General features: G+C 58.7%; 4 protein-coding genes across 25 annotated transcripts; 3 read left to right on the top strand and 1 right to left on the bottom strand.

Moving 5' to 3' along the window:
- Positions 1-89: 89 nt before the first annotated feature.
- Positions 90-3,153, top strand: DNAJC4 (DnaJ heat shock protein family (Hsp40) member C4). 2 transcript variants are annotated; one of them, XM_039860098.1, is made up of 7 exons: positions 296-438; positions 830-929; positions 1,075-1,168; positions 1,658-1,842; positions 1,926-2,087; positions 2,782-2,868; positions 2,960-3,153. In XM_039860098.1, exons 2-7 carry the CDS (start codon positions 919-921, stop codon positions 3,066-3,068), a joined length of 648 nt encoding a protein of 215 aa, XP_039716032.1. In that variant the 5' UTR covers positions 296-438; positions 830-918; the 3' UTR covers positions 3,069-3,153. The 2 variants fall into 2 exon arrangements, with proteins under 2 accessions (XP_039716031.1, XP_039716032.1); XM_039860097.1 differs by lacking the exon at positions 830-929 and having other exon boundaries at positions 90-438.
- A 294-nt stretch (positions 3,154-3,447) lies between these two features.
- Positions 3,448-6,863, top strand: VEGFB (vascular endothelial growth factor B). Of its 18 annotated transcripts, none has more exons than XM_039860057.1 (8): positions 3,452-3,757; positions 4,299-4,359; positions 4,685-4,893; positions 5,047-5,120; positions 5,309-5,344; positions 5,695-5,829; positions 5,956-6,055; positions 6,430-6,863. In XM_039860057.1, exons 1-7 carry the CDS (start codon positions 3,698-3,700, stop codon positions 6,026-6,028), a joined length of 648 nt encoding a protein of 215 aa, XP_039715991.1. In that variant the 5' UTR covers positions 3,452-3,697; the 3' UTR covers positions 6,029-6,055; positions 6,430-6,863. The 18 variants fall into 18 exon arrangements, 17 of the variants coding, with proteins under 17 accessions (XP_039716002.1, XP_039715999.1, XP_039715991.1 ...); XM_039860064.1 differs by having other exon boundaries at positions 3,456-3,757; positions 4,317-4,359; positions 4,685-4,881; XM_039860061.1 differs by having other exon boundaries at positions 3,465-3,757; positions 4,685-4,881.
- Positions 6,864-8,699: 1,836 nt separating this feature from the next.
- Positions 8,700-11,496, top strand: FKBP2 (FKBP prolyl isomerase 2). 4 transcript variants are annotated; one of them, XM_039860101.1, is made up of 6 exons: positions 8,700-8,849; positions 10,081-10,249; positions 10,595-10,707; positions 10,828-10,874; positions 11,231-11,266; positions 11,356-11,496. In XM_039860101.1, the coding sequence occupies exons 1-6, from the start codon at positions 8,752-8,754 to the stop codon at positions 11,415-11,417; spliced, it is 525 nt and encodes a 174-aa protein (XP_039716035.1). In that variant the 5' UTR covers positions 8,700-8,751; the 3' UTR covers positions 11,418-11,496. The 4 variants fall into 4 exon arrangements, with proteins under 4 accessions (XP_039716035.1, XP_039716037.1, XP_039716038.1 ...); XM_039860103.1 differs by lacking the exon at positions 8,700-8,849 and adding an exon at positions 9,292-9,362; XM_039860104.1 differs by lacking the exon at positions 8,700-8,849 and adding an exon at positions 9,366-9,448.
- A 376-nt stretch (positions 11,497-11,872) lies between these two features.
- Positions 11,873-14,283, bottom strand: PPP1R14B (protein phosphatase 1 regulatory inhibitor subunit 14B). The gene is given in 7 exon segments (XM_039860100.1): positions 11,873-12,216; positions 12,312-12,344; positions 12,645-12,728; positions 13,844-14,125; positions 14,127-14,191; positions 14,194-14,229; positions 14,232-14,283. Coding segments are annotated over 7 exon segments (606 nt in total). The 5' UTR covers positions 14,269-14,283; the 3' UTR covers positions 11,873-12,147.
- Between the last annotated feature and the right edge of the window lie 4,118 nt (positions 14,284-18,401).

Here is an 18,401-nt window from a genome sequence, read left to right as displayed (position 1 = left end):
GGAAATGGCGGAGGCCCGGGAGTCCGTGAGTCGAGCGGGGGCGGGACTTGATGTGACTCCTCCTTCATCGGTTCCCCAGGTTGTCTGGGTGGGACGCGGGGTTTCTGCGCCCACGGACTGGTTGTCCAGAGACCGAGGCCAGTGTGGAGAAGGGTCCGGGTCAGGGGCAGGACACATCCAGGACACTGGGGTCTAGTCTTGAGCAAGAAGGCCCCACCTGCCCTGAGTCTCCCGGGCCTGCTTCAGTTTTCCTTTGCAAGTTAAATGGGGCCAGTCCCCTTCCCTCGGCCCCCAGAGTGCTTGAAGTCTGATCCCGATGCACTCTTTGTGACCTCCCTTCACCAGCTGCCCGCCTGCCGCCATGCTGCCCCTGCGCCTATGCCGGCTGTGGCCCCGCAGCCCTCCCACCTGGCTCTTCGCAGAGGCCGCCCGGCAGCGGTGAGTCGGTCGCCGGGGGCCCGGTGTCGGCTCGGTGGTTCAATGGGTTTTTGCTGAGGGCCTGTCCAGCTTTAGGCCCTGCCCTAGGTGCTTGAGATAGTTGTGATCTGCTTGAGATAGTTGTGATCTACTCTGATCAGGTGCCTTACAGGCTTTTCTCACCTTCACTGCTGAGGACACAGGATCAGAGATTGAGGACCACGAAGGTTATACAGCGAGTTTGAGCCCAAGCCAAACCCAATGCACTTTCCAATACCCTGTGGTCGCCACATCACTAACCTACGGGGGGGGGGCGGGGGAGCAGTATAAAGTGCAGATTCCTGGGCCCTGCTCTGGAGGTTCTGATTTGCGGGAATGAGGTGGAGGCTCAGGAATCTGTTTTTTTAACAAGCTTTTCAGGTGTTTTTGACACAAGGAATCTGAGAACTACACTTTGAGATGTTCTGATCTGCAACATTGCCAAAACACTCAAAAAGAGGGATGATTTGGAGGTAGATCTCCCTTGGCACATGCCTCAAGCCCCCTCAGCCCCTGGTTGCTGAGTTGAAGGGTGTGGCCCAAGAGAACTGGGAGGGGTAGGGAAGGTGTACCCTCCGTGTTTCCTTCGCCCCTGCAGTTTTGGGCCTCTCTCCACAGATCTGGCCCCAGTAACTACTATGAACTATTGGGGGTGCATCCTGATGCCAGCACTGAAGAAGTTAAACGAGCTTTCTTCTCCAAGTCCAAAGAGGTACCAGTGGTCCTAAGCAGGGAGGAGGAAGAAGTCTGAGCCAAATGGGATGCACTCCAAATTCCCAGGAGGAGCTTAGTGGCTCACTCTGGCTTATGCTGCATTCCCTCAGCATGCATATGGAGGGGTGCGCCCCAAGGGCAGAGGTCTGGCTGGGCAGGAGGAAAGCCAAAGGTCCTGTCTGATGGGCTGGGCCTGGTTCTCTAGACTCGTCTGCTCTTGAGAAAGCAAAGCCCGGGCCAGGGCATATAGTGAGAACCAGGCAGAGGGAAGGGGAGGGGGGCTTGAACAGGGGATGGAGCAGGAGTGCCTCTTGACACTCTGGCCTTCTGGAGGGGTACCTGGCCCGAGGGCTTGAGAATGAGGGTCACTCCCCAGACAGGACCTCTGGGAATGGTTTGAGCCCTTGTGGGTGGATATTATTGAGATGGTTCCTGTGAAGGAGCGTGGGAAGGGACATGAGATGAGGGATGTCCTGCCCCATCCCAGCTGCACCCTGACCGGGACCCCGGGAACCCAGCCCTGCACAGTCGCTTTGTGGAGCTGAGTGAAGCGTACCAAGTGCTCAGCCGGGAGCAGAGCCGCCGCAGCTATGACCACCAGCTCCGCTCAGCAACTCCCCCAAGGTCTTCAGGAACCACAGCCCATCCCAGGTCTGCTCATCAAGCACACAGGTACAGTATCTTGCTGCTAGCTTGCCCCGCCCCAACCTCCTGAGGAGCCTTATCCCCACACTGTTCCTTTTCCCTCCTAACAGCTCTTGGGCACCCCCCAATGCACAATACTGGGCCCAGTTTCATCACGTGAGGCCTCAGGGACCAGAGTCAAGGCAGCAGCAGCACAGACACAACCAAAGGGTGCTGGGGTACTGCCTCCTGATCATGCTGGCGGGCATGGGCCTGCACTATGTTGCCTTCAGGTACATCTCAGGCTTCCCCTGGGAGTGGTGGGAAGAGGCCAAGAGGGGGAATGAAGCCCTGTGTGGTCAGCCAGCCATCCACACCACCCCTGTGGCCTGCACTCTTGTGTCTCTCCAGCTAAGAACTGCATAAAGTAGGTCTCTGGAGCATCTCCTCACTTAGTAAAAGCAGCTCTGCAAAAGGCTATTGTTGTCATTTTCAGTTTTTTAAAATAGTTTGAAGGTAAATTTTTGGTGCTGGCTGCTAGGGAGTGGTAGAGCCAACCAAAATCATGCACAAGAAAGAAATGCATTTTAACTGTCCTCACTAGTAACTGTCCTCATGTTTGGCAGTCACCTGTCTCATTGCCTTTCTCATGCATGCCATCACTCTGAGGTTCTACAGCAAACATACCTAAAGGCAGTATCCACCAACAGCCTGCAGAGTTCAGTGATGGAGTTAGACATACAGTCCTTTCTAATCTCCTGTGAGGACCACCTGACGTTCAGTGTTGCTGTCACCACCTTCAACAGGACAGCCAGGGACTTGGGTTGCCATTGGACCCTGGACAAGCCCAGCTACTCTGTGTACCTCTCCCTACCCAGCACAGGCAGTTAGGCTGAAGTCTCCGCAGATGTAAAGCTATGAGACCCTAGAGTGGGGTACAGGGTGTGGGACTTGGGGGACTCAGGGTTAATTGTAACCCCTATGCAGGAAGCTGGAGCAGATGCACCGTAGCTTCATGGATGAAAAGGATCGGATCATCACAGCTATCTACAATGACACACGGGCCCGGGCCAGGTCTGTCCCTGCTCTATTCTGCCCTCTCTTCACTGTCCTGGCACCACCCTCCAGGATCCCTGTCCGACCACCCCTGTGCTCTCTCCTGCAGGGCCAACAGAGCCAGGCTCCAGCAGGAGCAACAGCAGAGGCAGCAGCTGCAGCCACCACCTGTGCCTCCCCAAGGCCCAGGAATCTTGCCCCCAAGCACCAGCCCCTGAGCAGCTCACCTGGGTGGGGTCTGCTGTGTTTCCTCCGGGACTCCCCACTCCCCAAAATGCATGCAATAAAGTGGTTCTCAGCGCTCGTGTCCGACTCCCTCCTTCAGGTCCACCACCCCCAGCCCTGGCCTAGCCTTGGGACAGTGCCCCGCCCTCCGGGTTCTGGCGGCAGCGGCGGCGACCCAGGAGCCCGGCCCCCTGGGCGGTGCGTCCCCTTTCCCCTGCTGCGGAGGGAGGGGGTATGTGGGGAGGGCGGGTCTGCCGGCAGCCTCGCCCCCCATTGCCCCCGCCCCGCCCCTGCCCCGCGGCCCGGTGGGGAGCGCGTGTCTGGGTCACATGAGCCGCCCGCCCGCCAGCCCGGGCCCGGCCCCCTGCCGCCCCCGCCGTCCCCGCCGCCGCCGCCCGCCGCCCGCCACCGCCACCGGCCGCCCGGCTCCTCCGGCCACCGCCGCTGCGCTGCGCTGCCTGCGCCCAGGGCTCGGGAGGGGGCCGCGGAGGAGCCGCCCCCCGCGCCCGGCCCCCGCCCGCCGCGCCCGAGCCCGCGCCATGGGGCTCTGGCTGCCGCCGCCCCCGGCTCCGCCGGGCTAGGGCGATGCGGGCGCCTTCGGCGCGCGGCCCCCGCGGGCACCATGAGCCCCCTGCTCCGCCGCCTGCTGCTCGCCGCGCTCTTGCAGCTGGCCCCCGCCCAGGTACGTGCGTCCCCAACATCCCGCCCGCCTGCGGTGCCCTCTCTCAAGGTTGGCGGAAGTTGGGGAGGCGTGGAGCGGCCTCGGCTGAGGGGATCCGCGGGTCAGGTCGCGATCAGGGTCGTAACGGGAGTTTGCTCGGGCCATCCCCGGGGAGATGTCCTTCCCTGCTGGCCTGCCAGCCCAGCCCCGGGGCCACTCCCCCGCCCCACCCCATCCCCTGGGCTCAGCTGGGGGCGGAGCCGCCTCAGTGCCCGCAAGACCTGGTTGGGCGCCCACTGTACCCCCTTCTGACCTGCGGCCTCCAGAACAAGCCTGGTCCCCAGGCTTGGAGATTGGACTCCGCCAGCAGAGCGCATCAGGCAGGTAGTAAGCAGGAGAAGATCCCAGGTGTCCAGGAGAGAACAGGTAAAGCTAGAATGAAGCCAGGAATAGAGCAATCTGGAGAAATGTCAGAGAGGAGTTGAAGCCTTCTTGACTGCAAGAGCAGAGCTTTGGCGACAGTGACGGGGCTAGCCCTAGCTAGAGTACACCTTGGGTCCAGGTCTCTTCTCTTCTACAGGCCCCCGTCTCCCAGCCTGATGCCCCTGGCCACCAGAAGAAAGGTAATGGTAACAACAGTATTTTCACACTAGCCAGCACTGAAGTTTGTTTTGTGTCCATCATCTTGTGTAGTAATCAGCTGTTCTGTAAGAAGCAAACTAAGTCGGCCCATTTCACAGAAGCAGAAGTTGAGGCAGTGGGGTTCTTGGGTTCTGGATGAACAAACAGGTCAGGGGAAGACGGCTTGGGAGGGCAGAAGGTGGGGCTAGTGGAGGGTTGCTGTGACACCGGAACTAGGGAGAACAGCTGCTGGGCGCAGGCTAGGGGACCCAGAGTGCAGCTGTAGGCAACCCAGTGGAGACTTACCCCTTGTACATCTGTCCCCAGTAGTGTCATGGATAGATGTGTATGCTCGTGCCACCTGCCAGCCGCGGGAGGTGGTAGTGCCTCTGACTGTGGAGCTCATGGGCACTGTGGCCAAGCAGCTGGTGCCCAGCTGTGTGACTGTGCAGCGCTGCGGTGGCTGCTGCCCTGACGACGGCCTGGAGTGCGTGCCTACTGGGCAGCACCAAGTCCGGATGCAGGTACTGGGGCAGGTGAAGTGTGCTTGGCTGCGGTGGATACTGGCGCTCTGGGGGCTGAGGGGGTTATGGCCAGGGCCCTGGCTGGTGGGCGGGCTGCTCTCCCTCCAGCCCATGCAGCATCCCCTTCTCTTCCTTTCTTTCTCATTGTGTCTGTTCTGAGCGCAGATTCTCATGATTCGGTACCCGAGCAGTCAGCTGGGGGAAATGTCTCTGGAAGAACACAGCCAGTGTGAATGCAGGTGCCAGCCAGGCCCCACTTCTGAGCTCCCAGAAACCAGGCTTGGGGGGTGCTGGGCATGGTGGTACACTGCAGTGGGGACCAGGTTTCTGACCAGGGCAGAGCCTGGGATCTGGGGCGAGAGAGTAGGATGCTTGGATTTCCTGATCTTCCTCCTCCTTGTCTCTGTTGGTCTCTCTTACTTTTCAGACCAAAAAAAAAAGAGAGTGCTGTGAAGCCAGACAGGTGAGTGTTTGAGCTCCTGCGGAGGTGGGGTTGAAGCCCAGGCCCAGTGCCCAGGACGTAGTGTGTGGGTGGGGCAGGAACTGTACCAGCCTGTCAGGAAGGTGTGGTCCCTTCCCCTCTTTCTTCTCCCTCCTTTCCCCACCTTCTCCCCTTTCCTCTTCTCCCCAGTCTCTATGCTCTGAGCTGACCCCAGCTCCTTCCTGGGAAGACTCTTCCTTCCTGTCCCAGACATGTTGCTTCTCCTCCTAGGGCTGCCACTCCCCACCACCGTCCCCAGCCCCGCTCCGTTCAGGGCTGGGACTCTGCCCCCGGAGCATCCTCCCCAGCTGACATCACCCATCCCACTCCAGCCCCAGGCCCCTCTGCCCACGCTGCACCCAGCGCCGCCAGCGCCCTGACCCCAGGACCTGCCGCTGCCGCTGCCGACGCCGCAGCTTCCTCCGTTGCCAAGGGCGGGGCTTAGAGCTCAACCCAGACACCTGCAGGTGAGTTGTGGGGTGGCAGTTGCTTAGGAAGGCCCTGTTCTGGAGCAGGTCCAAGGTGAGCCTGCCAGTGGGAGAAGAGCCAGGAAAGGGCAAGCTGTTGAATGTGTTGAACAAATATTTACCAAGCGTCTGCTGGCACTGGGATCCGCATAAACAAGGCTTACATTCTAATGCGGGAGTCCAACACAAAGACATATGACGCCAGCAGAGGCTATCAAGTCCTGTGGTAAGGGGCACTTGACATCTTCTTTGAGGGGTTGGAGATATCCTGGAGGAGGTGACATCTGCCTGGAGTTAAAATGAGAGAGACAGCTTTCCAATGTGCAAGGCTCTGGGCCTTCCCAGAAGCTCCTGTGGTAGACGTTTGTCCCACTTTATGGGCTCTGAGAGGCCAGGGGACCTAGTGTAACTCTTGCCCAAGGGCTTCTCAACACCCCTTCCACAGTAAGGCCATGGGTGGCATCAGGCGGGCTAGGCCAGTTGGGGCTTCCCAGGGGTGTTAGAGGGGAATGAATTTCACAGACGGTAACGAGGGGGTGAGTCCAGAGGAGCAGGTGCTGAGCTGCAGCAGCATGAAGACCCCTTTCCTTCCTTCCTTAGGTGCCGGAAGCTGCGAAGGTGACACATTGCTTTTCAGACTCAGCGGGGCCACTTGCCTCACAGGCCACACCCCAGAAGGGGACTAGAGGGCAGCCTGGTGAGAACAGTACAGCCCCCCAAGACTTCAGCCCGGGCGGAAGCTGCTCCAGGACCTGGGCCTCTCAGAGGGCTTTCTGTCCATCCCTTGCCTCTACATACTGCTGTCCAGCAGGGTGGGCAGAGTTGGATGAGGAGACTTTGAGGCAGCAAGAGGGGTCGCATACCAACTTGGGAGAGAATGGGTCCTATCTCACTGTTGACCACCCTGTGCAAGTGAGCATCTTACAACTGGCTCATCTCTCCCCTAAGAAGAACCCGATCTTCTACAAAGAACAGAAGTTGGGCTTCGGTATGAGAACTCTGACCCCCAACCCTGATAAAAAAAGATGGAAGGAGCTGTCCGTGCCTGTGTCACTCACTATTTGTCACTGTCGCTGTTTTGGACGTGAATGTCTGTATCACACTGTCTCCTAGACCCAGAGCTTCTTACTCCAATTCATTGTGCACATAGAAGAAATGAGGCCCAAGGTCTTACACCAGGTCACACAAAGCCAGAACCGTGTATTCTTCACATTCATATTATCGCCAGGCTCTGGGGAGTGCTGAGTCCCTGTCCCCCTGCTCATCACAAGGGTTTTTTTTTTTTTTCTAGAAGGAGGTGGCCTGTTAATGGTCAGTGAGCTTGAGGTGGGACCCAGATTTGCTGAATGACCTTGGGTATCACTGCCCCTCTCTGAGCCTCACATTTCCACAGGTACCCATGGAGGGAACATAATTGCTGTGGTCTGGGTCCTTGGGCTCCAGGAAAGTTTGAGTATGTCTTCACATGATAGAAAAGAACACCCATCTTTCCTGCCCTGCACACTCTGTGTTTGCTGCCTTTTCTCCCTGTATCTTAACTCTAAAGCCATGTACCTGCCCTGTCTCCACCTCACTCCACCTTCTTGAATGGGAAGCACCAAAGGTCTGTGGCCGGTGGGCTTGGTTTGGGAGAAAAGCCCCCCCTCACCCCAACCACACAGTCTTTTCTACCTTCACCTCCCCTGCACCTTGGGTGCCCCTCACCAGCCTCTGCTTGGGACTCTCTTGACCTTTGCCCCAGCTCAAGCTCAGTGCCCAGCCTTCTGCCTGCTTTCAGTACCCCAGGGGCTGAGGGGTGAGTGGGTGGTCCAAAGACCAACTCTGGGCACAAATGGCTTTGCCCTGCTGCAGGACATTCAGGGGCAGAAGTTAACTCAAAGCAGCCACTCATTGAGGCCTCTGAGGCGTCAGATTGGAGGGTGTACTAGTGATTTTGTTGGGCCCAAGGCAAGAGGGGTGGAACCAGGAGAGACAATTCCTGAGAGTGATTGTTTTCATATGACAGTCATCCTGTCAGTGAAAATGCCACAGCCCAATTGAGTGAGACAGATGAGGTGTAGGGACCTAGAGCTACTGCCTCCTGAGTCCATTTAGCCTCACTGGGCATGCACAATGCTTCCTATGCATCTCCTTGCTTAGTCCTCAATTCCGAGGTCAGCGCTGTGGCCTTTTTCAGTTGAGATAGGCTTAGAAAGGCTGATCGACCTGAAGTTTGATCTCAAATCAGCTGTCTCCCCAAGACAACATGTTTAGCTGCCTCACAATGGCAGGTTCATTACTTAAACTGAGATGTGTACTGCTGGGTGCTGGGGTGTCTGCAAGTAAGTCTGGTTAGGGACCGGGCCCAGCCAAACCATTACAGCCTGACTCAGTGGTCTGTATGCAGCAAGCAGGGGCAGGCCTGGACGCTGGGGGAGAAAAAAAGGACTAGAGCATTCACTAGTGGGCGAGGGCCTGGCTGTGCATACCATCGCTACAATCCTACAGGGGCCCTGCTGGGTGGGTGTCACCAAGCCCTTCTTACAGGAACACCAGATACTAGGCGAGAGAACTTGTTCAAGGTCACTGAGCCAGTCAATGAGGCAGACCCTGAACTGAAACCCAAGTATCACTTTGAAGCCCAGGCTCTTTCCACAGCAACTAACTGGGGTTTGTGGTTCCTGAAGAGACCCAGACTCAAACAGGAACGCTGTGGGAAAGGCTGGGGGCGACATAAAATGGTGTCTCAAGACCCCCACCATTCCCGCCTGACCTTAATTTTACCTCAACCGGAAAGGCCTTCGGCCCTTTCGGAAGTCACTTTCACCTAACCTAACCGACCACCGCTCTACAGGAAGTGACGGAAGTCACCCGGTGGACGGGAGGCGGAGCTAGGGAAGAGCCGCCCCAGCGGGCGTGTGGCAGCGGGTTTCGCATGGTCCAATGAGGGCGGGCGGCGTGGCCCGGCCTGGTGGCGACGGTGATGCGCATGCGCAGAGGCGGCAGCACGCTGGGGTTGACTCCGGGGGCGCGGCGAGGAGGTGAGCGGGGGCCACAGCCCGGGCTGGGGGGAGCAGGGTGTAAGGGGGCAGGCTGGATCAGGCCGGGACTCCGAGTGTCAGGGAGGGATAGGTTACGAAGAAATTGGGGGTTGGGGTCGAAGTTGTCTGGGATGCCGCAGGGGGAGGGTTCTCACGCCGCACGGGGCGGAGCCCCGGGACTAGGGGCGGGACGTGAAACAGAGACGGGTGGGACCTCTGAGCTGGTCCGGGTGGAAGGCGGGACTCCGGGGTTGAGGGCCGAGCTAGGACTGGCGGGGGACGGAACCTGGTCCTGGGAGGAGGAGCTGAAACAGGCGAAAGGAGGAGCCTCGGGTTTGGAAACTAAGGGGAACGAAGTCCAGGTTCTGGGGGCGGGGCTTCAGCCGGTGAGTGGCGTGGTTACAGTTCAGGAAAAGAGATCTAGTCCTGTAGAAGGTGGGGCTTCAGGGTCGGGGGCGGAACTTCGCCCTCTAAAGGGTGGGGCCAAGGAAGCGAGCGCTGGAGTAGGCCTAGGTAATGGCCTGGGGCGTCCACGCGGGGGCGGTCTCCGCGGTGGCCGGGCCTGGGGGCGCGGTAGGCCGAGAACTCCCCCAGGAGAGGTGGTGTGGGTGGAGCGCGCTCGGCGGCCACCGGACTCGGGGCCAGTTTGGGTGCCCCGCAGACCTCCGAGGGCTCAGAGCTGGGGCGGCGCCCCGGGTGGAGGCACAGGGCCGGCCTGGGGGATATCCCCAGAGGACCGGGGCTCCCCGGAGCCACCCAGCGGCGATGTGTGGGTGCCTCGGGGCCGGCCCCCTGCAGCGGCCTCAGAGGTGTGGGTGTGCTGGACTGGGGGAAACTGGGTGTGGCGTGAGTGGGATCGCCCGGTCGGGGCAACTGCTGTGCAGCCAGATAGGGTCTGGACTTTGCGTAAAGGGACGGGTGGAAATTGAAGAACGGAGATGGGGACCAGGAGGGAGGGAAGGACTGGGGGTGAGCAAAGGGGCGGGGCCCTGGCTGCTGTGGCCTCCCCTGACCCCCTCCCCTCGCTGCTGGGGTCCTCGGGCAAGCCCCCTTCTCACTGGACTGGTAAGTGTGGCCGTGGAGCCTGGGGGAGGGGGCGGTGACTTGGGACAGGGGCATTCCCTAGGGGCAAACAAGGTATGGTGGGGTTGGAGTCCTTCTGCTACCTGCGGGTATTCCATGCCCTTCCCGCCCTCCCGGTCGGTTGGTCGGTCGGGGTCTGTCCCCACAGAGACATGAGGCTGAACTGGGTCCTGACAGTACTGTCCATCTGCCTGAGCGCCCTGGCCACGGCCGCAGGGGCCGAGGGCAAACGGAAGCTGCAGATCGGGGTCAAGAAGCGGGTAGACCACTGTCCCATCAAATCGCGCAAGGGGGACGTCCTGCACATGCACTACACGGTGGGTGACGCGGGCAGAGCTTCTGGGCTTGGGTGGGGCTTCTGGGGACCAGAAAGGACTTGGGAGCTAGGTTCCTCTGCCAACAAGGTGGGTGACCTTGGACAAGTTCCCTCTCCCCTTTATGCCAGTTTCCATGGCTCTACCCTGCTCTTCACTGTCTACTCCCCAGGTTGGCACCAGCAAGCAGTTACAATGTACTGTGAGCTGCCTCATGTTCTGTCCCCTTCTAGGACTATGGCCACCAATGATGTGGAGGGCCAGCTTGATGAGAGCACCTGTGTGGGGGGGGCAGCGGTGGTTAACGAATGGACACTCATCCTCACTGGCCTTCCTATGGTCCCACAGGGGAAGCTGGAAGATGGGACAGAATTTGACAGCAGCCTGCCCCAGAACCAGCCCTTTGTCTTCTCCCTGGGCACGGGCCAGGTCATCAAGGGTTGGGACCAGGGGCTGCTGGGGTGAGTCAGGGGGTCAGGACTGTGGTCTAGGAGGTGAACTGTGGGAGGCAAGCCCCAGGGATGGGGTGGGGGGCAGGGAGCCTGACTTCTGCCATGTGCTGAACATGTGCTGTCCTGCAGGATGTGTGAAGGGGAAAAGCGGAAGCTGGTGATTCCATCAGAGTTGGGTAAGAGGTCCTTCCTGAGTGGGGATGTTCAGGATGTGTGTCTGGGGAAGGATGAAGACCAAAGAAGCCTGCTTCAGCTTGTGCATTGGTTTCCCCCCCATCCATTCATTAGTTCATGCCTCTTCCAAGTCTGGCTTTGTCCAGCAATGAGGACAGGGCAGGACCCTTGGGGCATTCAGAGCTGATACCCACCCTCTGCCCTCTACCAAGCCCTTTGCAGCCCCCTCCAATGCATTATACCTTCATTGCTGTCATTTCTGCTAAGATAGGCAGAGGCCTGGCTTCAGGATAGGTATTTGCAGAACCTCTGTCTTTGCCTGGCCACAGCTCACTGTTTCTTTGTGCATCTTTGACAGGGTACGGAGAGCGGGGAGCCCCGCCAAAGATTCCAGGTAATATACCTTCCCGCCCGCTGTCTCTTGTATCCGTCCCATCTCCCTGTGATCTTGGTTCTCATTCTAACCCCACTTCTCTCCCGCAGGTGGTGCAACCCTGGTGTTCGAGGTGGAACTGCTCAAAATCGAGCGACGTTCAGAACTGTAGCAAAGCTGGGGAGGGGCAGTGGAGAGGCCATCAGGGACCAGACTGTTTAAAAGAAAAACAAAAACAAACTTAAAGCTTATGAAGTGAGCCTGTGTTTGTTTGTAGGCCCTGAGACTTAGAAACCTAGCCTCCTATCTCCCTCAGCATCCTCCACTTCTCTCCTTTGTGGCTTCAGAACCTTGGGATATGGACTCAGTAGCCTGGGGGTCAAGATGGTCAGGCCCTGGGGTGGCATGGTGGCCCTTGCCCAGAGGGAACAAAGTGTGTTCCTGCCTGCCAACAGCAACACTGCTTCCCCTCAGTTCCCCAGCCACTTCCAGCTCCTGGTCTGGGAGCCAGCACTGGGCTATCACCATGGCTACGTGGCCCTCAGGAAGGCCTGCAGTCACCTGGGGAGAAGCTTCAGCTAGCAGCAGTAATAGTGTGTCCCCCTTAAAAGAGACCAGCCAAGCCTGTTAGCTGCACCAAAGGCATATCCTAGCTTTATTAAAGGGCCCGCGCCGCAGAGTCAATATAAAAACACAAAAAGTCCCATCAGTTTAATAACAATAAAAAACCCCAAAAGTGGAAAACTGAGGGGGCAGGGAAGAGGCCCCTAGGCCAGGGGCACAGGGAGCCCTGCTCATGGCACCAGGCCTGGCTGCAGGGCCTCCCGGTATTGCTGTTGCTATGAGGTCAGGGGGGCAGCGATTGTCCTGTGGGAGCCACCGTTCACCTGGGCTAAGGACCCTTACTTCTTCTGGGGTGTGCTCAGCTTCTGCATGCCCCGGATCTTGTCCAGCAGGCCAGAGATGAAGGCCTGGACAGGAGGTAAGACATTAGGGAGACCCGATCTCAAGATGACAGGAACCCAGACTCCTGTTACCCCACCCTCCAGGGGAACCACTTACTTACCTCAGTGGGTTTATAACAGTCAACCAGCAGCTCCTAGTGGGACATGGAAAAGAAGTATAACTCTGAACTCTCAGGAATGGGCCTGGAGTTCACCCATACCCACTTTGGAGGGACTGGGAGAACCCTGAGGTATGGGAGACGCCATAGCTAGGCAAGTACCATTAGCTCCATTTGATGGAGGCAGAAGCTGAGGCCCAGCATCACAAAGTTGGCTGACTCAGACCAAAGAAGACCTAGCTGCAGTCTTGTTTACCCAAGGGGCAACACCTCCAGGCAGTCCTCTACTCCCAGCTTCCCCGACCTGTCCCTGCTGCCCCTCAGCCCCTCTCTCACCTTGACCCTGGCAGCCCGAGTATCATCACTCTCCATGTCTAGGAGTTCGTCCACATCAATCTCCAGCTCTGGGATCTCCTCTTCCTGGGGTGGGGGTGGGGGAGGAGGGAGAGACAAGGGCCTGAGTTGGGAGAGAGGGTATGAGAGGGGCTCACTGGCTGAGGCCCCTGCCCTACTGCAGGATGAGCCAGCCCTCTTTTGCCCAGTAGACAGCGGCAGCTGCTCTGAGGAAGAAAACAGATCTGGCCCGTGCCAAGGCAAACTGCCCGATGCGGGGGGTGGAGGGGGAGCTTCCTGTCTCTGCCAGTTGGGCACCCTGGTGCCAGACAGGGCCAGACAGCTAGGGCTGGGGACCCTGGGCTGAGAACCCTGCAGATGTGTCTTCCCCAACTTCTGGGCCCCCCATTTCAACCAGAGCAGGTGGGGCCAGCTGTCCCAGCTCATCACAGACCCTTCCCCTCCCCCAAACACCTGTCACAGCTTCCCGGGAGTGAAAAGGAAGTGATGGGTGAGGGGTCATTGACAAGGACCCAAGACTAGTAAAGGGGAAACAAAGAGGTCATGCTTTGCTGAGGGAGGGGTGCCCACCACTCTCCCCACAGGAAGAGTCTACCCAGTCTGGAGTCAGCTGCATTCCAGGGCTGGGCTAGGGTAGGCAGCACAGGGCAAGCCCACTCCTCCACCCTGCCCCCTGGGGCCTGAGTCACCATTTGAGCTAGGAAGAAGTCATAGGGTGGAGAAACAGGACCCAGAGAGCAGGCTAGCCTTGCCCCCCCCCCACCCACAAGATGGAGCTCCAGGATAGCCCATTAGAATAGCCCAGATGCTTTACGGTGCCCCCACCAACCACGCTAGCGTCTTTTAGCCAGTCTAGGCTAGCAGGCACTAAGTAGCCCTCCTTCCACTGCTGGCCCAGGCTATCCTCATGCCTCCTGTCCAAGGCCCAGGCTACCCCTTGAGGCTTCTAAAGGACCCCAAGCTTGACCAGGGTAGTGACATGAGGGAGGCAGCGGAGAAGACTGGAGTTACTTAAGTCAGCCAAGAAAGAACATACATTGGAGGCGGGGAATAGACAGGAGGGGACAGCGTGGGAGCGGAGCGCACATTGACTCCGGGTGACAGGCGGGCTCAAGGTGGGGTTTCCAGGCGGCCCGACTCGGGATCGACTTTAAGGTGTCGGCTCAGGGTGGGGGACACACCTGGCAGTCGTAGAGGCGAGTGAGCTGCTCCAGGATCCACTCCTCCAGGTTGAGGCGCTTCCGTAGCTCCTTGCGGTCGTACTTGACCGTGACCTTCCCTTGGCGCCTCACTGGGCCCTCGTCGTCCGCGCCGCCCGGGCCCTCGCCAGCAGCCCCAGGGGGGCTCTGAAAGTAGACGCGGGGCCCTGGGCCGCCACTGCCCGGCCCGGGGGCCGGGGCAGCCAACGCCGCGCCCCCCGCGGGGCCGCTGTCCGCCATGGCGGCCGCCGGGGCCACGTGCGCGCGTTCGGCCCCTCCCTGCGCCGCCGCCTCCCGGACGCCCGCCGGCTGGCTGCGGGCCGCTGGTCGGGTTAGCTGGTGGGCTCGGCTCCGCGAAGCTCGACGGCAAGGGCGGCGGCGGGGGCGCCCGGGGGCAGCTGCAGCATGCGGAGCCCCCGGGCCTGACTTGGCCGCGCCCCGCCCCCTCCCCACCGATCCGCCCGCCCTTTGTCCCCCGCGGCCGCCGCCCGAGCCGCCGCCGCCGCCGAAGCCGCTTTCTTTGCCTCGCTCGCTTCCCCCGCCCCCCGACCACACCCCCTTAAAGGGCCAGTCCCGCTGCCGGGGTTAGGGGAGGGTCTACTCGTCAGGGGTTTGGGCCTGGCTGTCCGCTATCCCTATTAACTTTCCTGCCTCAAACCCAGATGTTCTCAGCGCCAGGTACCAGGATTTGCGCTCCTGCCGGGACCCTAGTTTTTTGTCCTCACTGAAGCAAAAACAGGAGCCATCTGGAAAAGGAAGGGAGTGGGCACTGAGTGCAGGGCGGGTGTCCAGCGAGGAGACGGGGGAGCCCCCAACGTCTAGGTCCTCCAGCCCTTAGCCAGCGGGGGGCGAGCAGGTTTATCCGCGCGGACTGACACGTGGACCGGGCTCCCAAGGGTGGGGGAGTGGAGAAAGAGGGCAGGCGCTGCCCAGGTGCCCGGACGCCCGACCCGGTCTCCGGCCCCCGTGATGGAGGCCAAGATTGGGGCTTAGAGAACCGATCCGGCGGCCTGAAGGGCCAAACCCCAGACAGCCACCGCCCACCGGCCAAGGTGGCGGCGGTGAACGGAGTTCTGGGAAATGTAGTTCGCCAGGTCCGGCCCCACATGGCCACCCCTTCCAGGCAATGGAGCTGGGGCGGAGAAGCACAGAACTTGTTTGGGGCGCCGTGGTAGGGCTGGCCTCCACAGGGCGCGGCCCTCGGTAACCTGCAACGTCTGTGTGTACAAACGAGGAGACTCAAGCATAAAGAGCTGGGAAATGGGGGAGCCGGTACTTGTGACAATAGAGATAAAATAACTGACCCCAAATAAGCGTTTTCTGTTCCACACAGTCGGTCCAGGATGAGGGCACCTCACTCTCCCACAGACCTTGGTCCTGAGGCTCCTCTGTCTTTCAGATGTCACAGGCACTTTACCTTCCTTACCTCTTTTAAGCAGACTGCGCATCTCAGTACCATACCCCGTTTGATTTTCTGTATCTTTAAAGAGTCTCTCATTTATTTGTTTTTTGTCTACCACTTGTAGACTGTGAGCTTCATGAGGCAGAGACCCGTCTGGCCTTTGTTTATTGCTGATGCTGTCCATTGACTGGGCTTCAAACCCATGTGTATCTAGCAAATTACCTGATTCTTGCTGAACTCTCAGTACCTATGTCGGATTAATAGTAGATGCTTGATAAATATTGGTTTGAACAAATGACTGAGTGAAAGAATGAATGGCTTTTTTGTGTGCCTCCATTTCCTTATGAGGTTGTGGCAAAGATTAAGTAGGAAAATGCAGGGAAGTTTCGGGTCACAGAAGTTCATAAAGTCATACAGCTAGACAGAGATGCAGCTCAGCTTGTGAACCCAGCCCCTTGAAACAAAGTCTCTACTCATCCCCTACCTCCCCTTAGATACCACCTGACAAGGCTGTACAGCTCTTCTGGGATGAGGCTCACCCCCTGAAGTCCCAAGCAGAGTCCCAGGAACTAAGAGGCAGTAAGTGTTTCCATCTAGCCCTTCATAGACACCCTCTTTTTGGATGCCTGGGAAGCTCTCTGCAACAGGTGAGGTTCAGAGAGAGGTCGAAACTGGTCCAGGGTCACACAGCTGGTCCTGTAGCCAAACTCGAACCTAGCACTTTAGGCTTATCCTGTAGTTGGAGAGAAGAGAGGCAGAGAGGCTGCTGGGAATGATGGAGGGAGGTGCAGAGGGGCTCGAGGTGCTTGGTAAGTTGCCTGAGTTGGGGACAGGCTCACCGTGCTCAGCCTGGGGCAGGTAGAGTGTGAACTGATGCTTCCTCCCTCCCTCAGCTTTTTTCTGTCTTTAGCCTCCCTTCAGCCAGCCTGGGGGGCCAGGGAAGGGCTAACTGACCCTTGCTCTTATAGATTAGGTAGGACACTCCCTTTCTACCAGGAGCCAGATTCCCGGCCTAGCCTCTGGCTTTGACCTGGCCTGTTGGAAGGAATGATTGACCCAAGTCCAAATTCCCCACCATACCCTAAGTCACCGCACCAGAGGTCTGCTCTTTCTGAACCTGATGATTGAATTGGCCTTTGGAGGTGCTCATGGTTAAGAGGAGGGATATACCATAGCTTGCCATGGGAGTGGGGCCCGCAGGCCATGGAGACCTGAGTACCAGCCCCAGCTCTGGCCCCCAGATACTGTGACTCAGAATGTAAACTCCCTGTCCCTCCTCCCTTCAGGGCTGGTGTGAAGGCCTCCTGTGTGTCAATATTTCATGGGGGTACCTCCTGGGGGTTCTCTGGGCAGGACAGGGAAGAGCTGGGATGTTCTTCCTGTCTCTCCTCTCTCCACCTCCTATGTCATCCCCAGGGCACTCCCAGATTCTTGAGGCTGACTCCCCTGACATCCAATCCCTTCCTATGGCCACCCACCCTGAGAAGAGTTAGTGCAGATGGCTATGCTGGCCTGCAGCCTTCATGGAGGCTGGGCTGCCCTGCACAGAACCTCTGAGTGTAAGAGCTAGCTAGGTTCACATCCTGGCTCTGCACAGTAGGGTGTGAGGCCTCAGACAAGTAACTTAACTGCCTTGTGCCTCTTCAAGGGGGCTGATTCTACTGACCTCCAGTGGTTGGGAGCTGAGGGCTCAGTACTCAGTGTCCACATGCCAGCCCTTGATTTCCTGCCTGAACCACCCTGATACTGGAGTGCGCTGCCGTGGCTGCTTCTCATCCTTCCAGCCTCAGGCTATGTCTTCCTCAGCCCCGTCCCTACCGGGGTCCTGGCCACACTCCATCAGAGTGCAGCTAAGGATGCTTTCAGCGCCTCCTTGAAGCAGAGGCTCTGGGGATGGTCCTGTGAGCCATGACCACTCCCTTAATCGAGGGTAGAGGCCGGAAAGGCAGCCTTCCTTCCACCATTACTGCTTGCCGAGAAACCCTATTACCATTATCAAGGCTGGAAGAAAGTGTCCAAGGAAAAAGGAACCCTTTAATAGGGGCTGTCCTGGCCCCTGGAGACATAGGATTGGAGGAGAGGCTCAGGCCCGGGAAACAGCCTCCCATCCTGTTTTCGAAGGAGCTGCTGCCCAGGGCTTCTATGGAGTACACCTGTCCAAAGCCTCAGGTCCACAGGTCAGACCCGTAATCTCAGGCCTGGCTCCAGGCCCTGCTAGCCCTGGCACTGGCTGGTAGGCTTCCTGCCCTAGAACTGATCTGCCCTTTCTTCCTTCTTCCCTAATGCTCCTACAGCCTGCTAGCTATTCCTTAGATGTCCGGCTACCTGTAGCCCAGGGTCATCTGGTACTCACTTGCTTATTTCATCCTCCAACAACCTCCAGCTTCTGAACAAGGTGACTGAAGCATAGAGAGACTAGGTTCTATGGGAGCAGAGGCCACCTTCCACCCCGCATGGCTCTACCCAAGGGAACCTGGTGATCTCTGAGGAATACAGCTCTGCTGCTCTGCTGAGAGAAGACGAGGGTGACAAGTCCTGTTCCCCTTTCTCTCCTCAAGGGCAAGGAGTGGAGGCGACACTAGCCAGGCTTTAAGTCAGAGGGCTGAAATCCTCCTACAGATCTATGTGACCTTGGGCAAGTCTCTTTCTCTCTCTGGGCCTGTGGAGATAATAATCATACCCCACAGGGCCTAGGCCAAAGACAGAGAGATTCCTTGGGTTAAAGTTGGCACCCAACATGGCAGGAATTGTGAGGATGGTCAATACCAGGCAGGGCTCCCCTCGGGGGTCTGAGAGCCTGGGGCAGAGGCCTGCAGGCCAAGCTCCTCCTTGACTGATCCCTCCTCCCCCAGAACAAGCTCCCTCTCTTTCTGGGTTTCTAGGTGACTTGGCTGGCCCCTCTGGATGAGTTCTACTTTAAACTTGCTGCTGCCACTGCCTCTGTATTGGGGGGGCTCCCACAGGGGCCCCCAGGCAGGAGCCCCCCCAGCCAAGCCCTGCGGGAGGGGCTATAGCCCCCACCCATCCCAGGGCCCAGGTACCTTCCCCCTCCCATTGCTGAAACGCAGATTTCAGGGCACCTGCTGTGGGCCAGGCATTGCAGAGCACCTTCTCAACCCCGCTGTTCCTGGACACACC

Source organism: Pteropus medius, unplaced genomic scaffold, assembly GCF_902729225.1.
Source record: "Pteropus medius unplaced genomic scaffold, Ma_sr-lr_union100, whole genome shotgun sequence".
In the NCBI taxonomy this organism is placed as follows: Eukaryota; Metazoa; Chordata; class Mammalia; order Chiroptera; family Pteropodidae; genus Pteropus; species Pteropus medius.
This window is presented reverse-complemented; position numbering and strand designations above follow the sequence as displayed.

Coding starts and splice junctions, on each gene's coding strand:
- VEGFB (XM_039860055.1), top strand. CDS start 3,698: ATGAGCCCCCTGCTCCGCCGCCTGCTGCTCGCCGCGCTCTTGCAGCTG. Junction 3,758..4,298: donor TGCAGCTGGCCCCCGCCCAG/GTACGTGCGTCC, acceptor CCTTGGGTCCAG/GTCTCTTCTCTTCTACAGGC. Junction 5,345..5,593: donor AGTGCTGTGAAGCCAGACAG/GTGAGTGTTTGA, acceptor TTCTCCTCCTAG/GGCTGCCACTCCCCACCACC.
- DNAJC4 (XM_039860097.1), top strand. CDS start 362: ATGCTGCCCCTGCGCCTATGCCGGCTGTGGCCCCGCAGCCCTCCCACC. Junction 1,169..1,657: donor TCTTCTCCAAGTCCAAAGAG/GTACCAGTGGTC, acceptor GCCCCATCCCAG/CTGCACCCTGACCGGGACCC. Junction 1,843..1,925: donor TCTGCTCATCAAGCACACAG/GTACAGTATCTT, acceptor CCCTCCTAACAG/CTCTTGGGCACCCCCCAATG.
- FKBP2 (XM_039860101.1), top strand. CDS start 8,752: ATGAGGGCGGGCGGCGTGGCCCGGCCTGGTGGCGACGGTGATGCGCAT. Junction 8,850..10,080: donor TCCGGGGGCGCGGCGAGGAG/GTGAGCGGGGGC, acceptor CTGTCCCCACAG/AGACATGAGGCTGAACTGGG. Junction 10,875..11,230: donor GGTGATTCCATCAGAGTTGG/GTAAGAGGTCCT, acceptor CATCTTTGACAG/GGTACGGAGAGCGGGGAGCC.